Source organism: Mizuhopecten yessoensis, unplaced genomic scaffold (genome assembly GCF_002113885.1).
Source record: "Mizuhopecten yessoensis strain PY_sf001 unplaced genomic scaffold, ASM211388v2 scaffold9207, whole genome shotgun sequence".
NCBI classification, from domain to species: Eukaryota; Metazoa; Mollusca; class Bivalvia; order Pectinida; family Pectinidae; genus Mizuhopecten; species Mizuhopecten yessoensis.
The window spans coordinates 274,557-281,520 of record NW_018407932.1 but is presented as its reverse complement, the minus strand read 5'-3'; the positions used below and the strand labels follow the sequence as shown (position 1 = coordinate 281,520).

Below are 6,964 nucleotides of genomic sequence, written 5' to 3'. Positions count from 1 at the left end.
GTTATGACGGTATTCACAACCGTACTTTCACGAGTGTTCTCTCATTAGAGTTCAACAGTCGATAATAATGTCACTTTCATTTGGTGCGTCTCTTGCATAAGAAACATGTTTTACAGTGATAACAATCTATACCAATTACAGGTACACATATAAATAAGAGTCCTTGACACGAAATAATCTGATTACCTGGCCGGCTCAACTGCTCCGGGATATTACAGTAGCTATATATAGGTCCCATGCAGTGCTGGTACCGACAATGTACCCGCTACTTGACGGAAAACCTGTCCAACGGGTTAGCATGTTTTACTTTTAAGCTCCCGGGATCAGAATAGAATGGAATGATAGTTTCAACACCCACATACAACACAGGAGGTCGTAGTGTTGAATGAGGATTTAACGTGTGTAAATCTCCATTGATGTTTTGAGATAGAAGGAACATCGGTTGTACTGCGTTTGGACGTACAGGTTAATACAGTCTCGGACAATGGACATCTGTAGTTCCGTGTGATTTATCTGGAAGGTTCCTCGTCATGTTGGTAAATGTTATGCGTTAGAAAATGGACGCTTAGCTAGTTCAGGAATCTCGAAGTAGCTATTTATCTTGGCATATAAGATCTTTACATGTCGGTGTAGGGAAAGAAGTATTACGGCAAGAGAAAGGTGTCAAAATGTCTACGAGACGATCTCTCAGTCATAATGGAAGTATGAACCGCAATAAAACAGTGAACCCCGAAGGGGGTCGGGCGCAGTGGAGCAACCAGTCATTCACCGTAGATCAGGTGGTCAAACAGTTTCCCCTTCCCCAGATCGTAAAATGTACCCAGCAATGCCTTTTGACGAAGAAAAACACCACACTTCCTGTGAATTTGACACAGCCGATATTGCTGTACCGAAAAAGGACTATCCGGAAGTTACTCGCCCGAAACGTGTTTATGGACCCCGAGACGCAACGTTATACGGAAAAGGATGAAACCATCGTCATCCCGGCCGATTACGAAGGTTTGTGTAAAACGTATTTCACATTTCAAACGTATATTTTACACCCAAAACACTATATGTATGTTGTAGGTAATATGATCGAAAAAAATAGGGTAGGTCCGTCGGGAGGGGTGGGATGGCCCTGATTCAAGAAATTACAAAAATCACAAAAACACATTTTTAGTATTTTAATTAATTACATAGGATTTAAATTCGGTTATAATATCTGCAGGTGAAGTAGAGAGGGTAAATTTATGTGTATATAGTTGCCTTGTTTGTTTGTCCATCAATTGGTGCACATCCGGAGGACAAGTTATCCCAAAACTGGATGGAGTGCATTCGAGCGAGATAAAATTGTTAGGGTCGGAGGTAAAAACTAGGGTCGGTACCCGATTTATACATATTTGTTTCGGCCGTACGCCTACATTTAGGCGATCGACTGGCTATCTTGCATCAATATATAAACTGGATCCAGTTTCACGATTTGTTTAACTTGAGGAAATTCCATAACGTTTGGTTGAATTTTATTTTGTTTAACGTCCTATTAACAGCTAAAGTCACTTAAGTACTTGCCTCCATGTGTGTAATGTATGCATGCATATGTGTATTTGTGTCGGCACCCCTGTATCATAGGAGGCGACTAATATGGGAACCCCTGCAGAATTCGGGTCTTTGCTTTGGTGTCCTCTATTTGGGGGCAAAAAAGCAACCAAAATAAATCTGCTGCACCCATTGCAATATTTTGGGATTTTTATCTTTCTTTCTACTTCTAACTACCTTATATTTCCTCGCGCCTTGCTTGGCAACACCTCGCTTTTTGCTCTAATGTTTAGCGTTTGACCAGGTGAGGAAGGCAATGGGTTCTGTCCTCAGGTCGAAACATATCAAAGTCCTTAAAATTGTAGTTGTTATCTCTGCTTAACATTCAACATTTAGGGGAATGACAACAACTGGTTCAGCCGTTGTCAGTATAATGTGACCGGGCGGAATGCTGTGCCGGGTGCCTTCGGCATGGTATTTCAGTGAGAAAGCACTATAAAGTCGGCGTCAGATCCGCGCTATCACAAGGAGGCAAGCACACCAACATACCATGTCTCCTGCATACACACATGCATTACACACATGGAGGCACGTCCTTAAATGACATTAGCTGTGTATAGACCTTTAAACAAAATTAAACCAAACCAAACCAAAATGTGTGTCGAAGGCATGGTATGTTGGATGTGTTTGCCTCCAAAACCTAGCACGTCCTTAAATGGCAATAGCTGTTAACAGGACGTAAAACACAAACAAAATTGCCTCCTTGTGATAGCGCAGATCTGCTGCCGACTTTAGAGTGCTACTACACAAATGTCATGCCAAAGGCACCAGTACAGAATTCAATCCGGTCGTCCGGTCCCATACGTCACAACCCTTGTTTGCTGCTCAGAACAGTGTCAACACAGGTGTGTCAATAGTTGGTCTTTGCTGGTCATCATTGCATCTATGACCAGTTGACCTATAACTCAGATAATTGGTAGTCATGTTGTCCACATATATTTCTACGTCATATGAAATATTCAAATTACTACGATATCCTGTAGTGGTATTGTGTAACGAGAGGGCTTTGCATTTAGAAACAGTCGTCTAACGTAATCTAAAATAATATGGAGTTAAAGAGAAAGTAGGCCTTAGTTTAGATTTTCCCTTGAACCCAGAAATGCTTTCTACTGTAACAAATCGGTAAAGCCCCACGGAAATGAGTGATTTCAGAGCATCTAAAGAAACAAAAAAAGGGCATTTCAATAACATAAATTGATTAAAGCAAATATCATCAAAAATGTATCATTTGTCAGATAATTAAAGTACTGTAATAATGATGTAGGAAATTATTTTTGTCGTCTTTATGAGATTTTGAAATTTTGGAAACAGCAAAATCTTTCCGAGTTTTTACTCGAAAACCTCGATTTGGATTTTTCCAAAACGAACATGTACGGTATTTATGTTTCGTATTTACAAATAGTCGGGGTCAAGCTGGTCAGCTGACAGACAGACGTGCCAGGTGGTAGCTGCTTTACACCGCACGACTGCCCAGTACTTGTACTTAAAGCCGGTGGTTAACTGTGTCGTACCAGCTACCCACGTATAACGAGTCCACAAAATAAACATAACAAGGTCATTATTTTCCTGGCCGAGAATACACATCAAAGTAATGAATTCAAATCTTAATCCCAGATTTACAATTACAAGAGAGATTGGACACACACAACCATACTGTCTGTAACTTAAACGTAATGGACAGTCGCTCTTATGATAAAAATGGGGTCATCTAAAGAAAAACGAGAGCTGGACTTTTTTTCACAATTAGCTCACTTTTCTATTCATTCCATGATGAAATCGTCAGTGGCACAGATGTTCGCCTATTGCCCAGGTGAAGCCATTACAAGCTTAAACCACCCTCGATACTACAGGCGTCACGGTCATCTACGCTCTTCTTGCTCGTACCGAGAGCGTAAGTGAGCGAAACCCCTGGAATATATATTGAGGATATCGATGTTCTAAAACAAACTTTATTGTTATTCGCTGAAATAGTTTTACACAATGGTAGCATTTTTTGGCATCAAGTCTCAACATAGCTTCGTCAAATCTATAAAACGTGTCTCTTTCCCTATATACTGCACTATACTATCAATTCTAGGGTTACGCGTATATTTATGAAAAAGTGTGAAACTGGAATGATTCGTCACTGGAACACAGAACAATGCTTACACATGAGAATAGTTTCATGAACCCATTACATCTCCACACACACAACGGCATACACACAAAGAGAGGTATTAGCCTTGTGTCATAGGACAAGAATTCCTCAAAAGTGTTATGCTAATTGTATTAATTGTATACTATTACTAAATACTGTAAAACGCTTTTGAGTGGCTTATGTTAGCTAGATAGGGCGCTATATCAAATGTTGTATATCATTATTATTATTAACTGTCTTTATTGAAAGAAGACCGAGATTCTCTGATTTCCCCTTGTGCGTTTTGGGAAAGAGTAGACCTGTTGTATTTCACTAACTGTTGGACGAGGCGACTAATGTAGGACCCCCATGCACAGTCGGGTGTTTACTTTAGTGTCTAACACTGAGATGACATTGAATAAACCGAAACTGATCTGCTTCATCAATAGCAACACTTGGGGTCTCACTTTATATCGTGCTAATTCTTTCCTGTCGGCGGTGCCTCCCCCAAGCACACGTCTTTATCTGATCTTCCCTGACCGCTCCACAAGACTTACAGTACTGTAGTGAGTTACATTGCACTGTATTGTACCGACAGCTGATTTGTCCCCTGTAAGCCTGGTGAAAGGACCAGAACTGTTCGGGCTAGTTTTACTGTACATTGCCTACAATTTGACAATGGTGATTGAATGCCCGTTTTATCAATTATACAGAAGGTATTGTAATGCTGGCAAACTTCATTTAACAATACTAAATGAAAACACCAGTGACCCGGGGTAATCTCCACGATAATAGCAATATTGAATTGTATTGGGAAATTCATTCGAGCTTAACACCAATATAAATCCAAACAAAACACGCTTATATTCACCCTGATCTGACCGCGTGAAAGGTCAATAAAGAAACGGGTATTGATTCCTCGGTTGGAATAGCTAAGACAAAACATTTGCAGTGCCTGGCATTTCCAAAAGTCGTCAAAGTTTATATAGAAATGTACTTTTAATTATGCGCCGACGGTCATACGTGTTACACATTTCATTGGGATCGTGAATTGTATAATTAACTTTCAATCTATTTACGTTTTATTTATGATTGTTGAACTAGCGTGCGAGAATTTCTTTAAACACCTTATAGCAGGACATTTCCGCGGGGATGATATTTTCGCAATTTCGCGGGTCAATGATTTGATCGCTAATGTATGATCCACAGAATAATATGACAAGCGTAAATAAATTAGCCGCGAAAATACACTTCATAACCGTAATTCCTCATGAGATAACGCGCAATTGATTGTGACAATTCATACATATTATGAGTAAAACAAGATGTTTGAAAATAGATTCCATTACACATGCAAGACTTTTGTTAATTATTTAATTAACAATTATACACTCGTTATTGCTCAATATCATGTGATAGAGCGTATCCATTCGACTCTGCGCTAAACCACCACGAACATGTTGGTCCTTCACATGTCTAGATCGCGAAGTTTTTATTCGTGTAAATTAAATTTTCTCATTTTTGGTCAAAATCGCGAATATACGATAGTTTAACTTGGCCTTGTACTGTATCACACATGCGAAAAGTTACAATATGCCTTGTTCTAGTTTCGTGTACAAATCTTACCACATTTATGTATAGTTACAGCGAGAACTGACTAATCGCATGTACGTCTTGCTTCCATAAAACTCTTGGATAATATCAACTTTTATTGATGTGTCTGTTTTCTTTAATTTTTTGGACAGGTCGATTTCTCCGCTTGAGTTCACGCACCGCCAAGGACAGTTCTTGTCATACAGATCTCGAGACCTTATCCCATAACCAAGTGCAGGCGTTCCTCACCCTGACCAAACTCACAGCCAACGTAATAGGATCAGGTTCCGAGTCCCAGGATTATGACCAGGTCAACTACGGCCCCGGAAATGTGTTCCTAATTGATCGTGTTTACCTGGGCACCACACACTTGCAAAGTGAAGGGAGGTTGTTCGGCATCCGCGGTGGAAATAAAACACAGGTCAGGTATCTCAAATGTCGAGACGAGAAAGACATGGACGTCCTCCTTCCCTTGTCACAGACCGGCGAGTTTGTGGAGGTCATACCCAATAAAAATGGCGACGGTCGTCTGTCAGTTGACAGTAAGTGTCTTATTGCGAAGTCCAAGTACCCGGCCCTCGTCAGATTCCTCACCGGGAGAAGGCGTCCTCGATTGAAGACATTTACCGGCCTCTTTACCCTTCTGGATTCATTTGAGGAGACAACGCTATTTGGATGCGTCCTTGACCCAAGTGGGTTCACCATGATAGAAATTCCAATATCATCGCCACTCAAGTTTCAGCTAGCATTAAATAAGAACGACCTCTCCTTGAATCCAGTTGTGAAAAATGCAAACAAGTTGTGTGAAGAGAATGCAGTGGATTTTTGTAAAGATCTCAAATTAAAGTTCAATTTCGCGCAGAAAATCACCCAAATAAGCGGTCGCAGCGTTGGTCCGCTTGACGAGAACAACCCACACGAGGACACACAGAGTACAACTAACAGTGCTAGGTTTGGAATGACCACAACACACATCTATCTGTGAACAGCTTTACATCTACGTTTACCGATCAGTTTAACTACCAATGTATTTACAATAGTATACTTATGATTAATACTTACCAGAACAGTCTCTGGTACCTAGCTATATAGCAGTCTTTACTTTTCAGTGTCAATATCTACCCAGTGTTATCGTTCCTTACACTCACTGTAAGGAGTGTGACAAACGGTAGTCTTTTTTAGCCAGACGCTTCATCACTTGTAATTCTCTGTTCGGCGTAGCTTTGGTCTCGTTCAACAAGACGCTTGATCACTTGGCGTAGCTTGTGCTGACAACAAGAGTCTGGTTGAACGAGACTAGCGTAGCTTGCGCAGACAACAAGAGTCTGGTTGAACGAGACTAGACAAACGGCAGCTGTGAAAAGTTTACTCCGTTCTCAAACAGTTGCGTATTTTTCTGCATGAAATACACTTAACACCGACATAGAAAGTTATCAATAACTTTAGTTCATATATTTAAATACTAATTATTATATTAACGTATACATTTTTAAAAAATGGTATTAGAAAGCACATATAGCTATATACTTAAATAGCTTCACTAATACCGAGTTATACACTTTTCCGTGAGTATAAGTAAAGACAACTCTTTGTAGATACTGCTACACTGTACTTCTACGTAATTCACTACATATGTATATGGCATTGTATCAATGATGACAACATGACCTAGACTAT

At 40.1% G+C, this 6,964-nt stretch overlaps 1 protein-coding gene across 1 annotated transcript; it reads left to right on the top strand.

The window, feature by feature from the left end:
* The first annotated feature begins 256 nt into the window (after positions 1-256).
* Positions 257-6,556, top strand: LOC110457548. The gene is made up of 2 exons (XM_021508877.1): positions 257-999; positions 5,440-6,556. The coding sequence occupies exons 1-2, from the start codon at positions 669-671 to the stop codon at positions 6,270-6,272; spliced, it is 1,164 nt and encodes a 387-aa protein (XP_021364552.1). The 5' UTR covers positions 257-668; the 3' UTR covers positions 6,273-6,556.
* Positions 6,557-6,964: the final 408 nt, after the last annotated feature.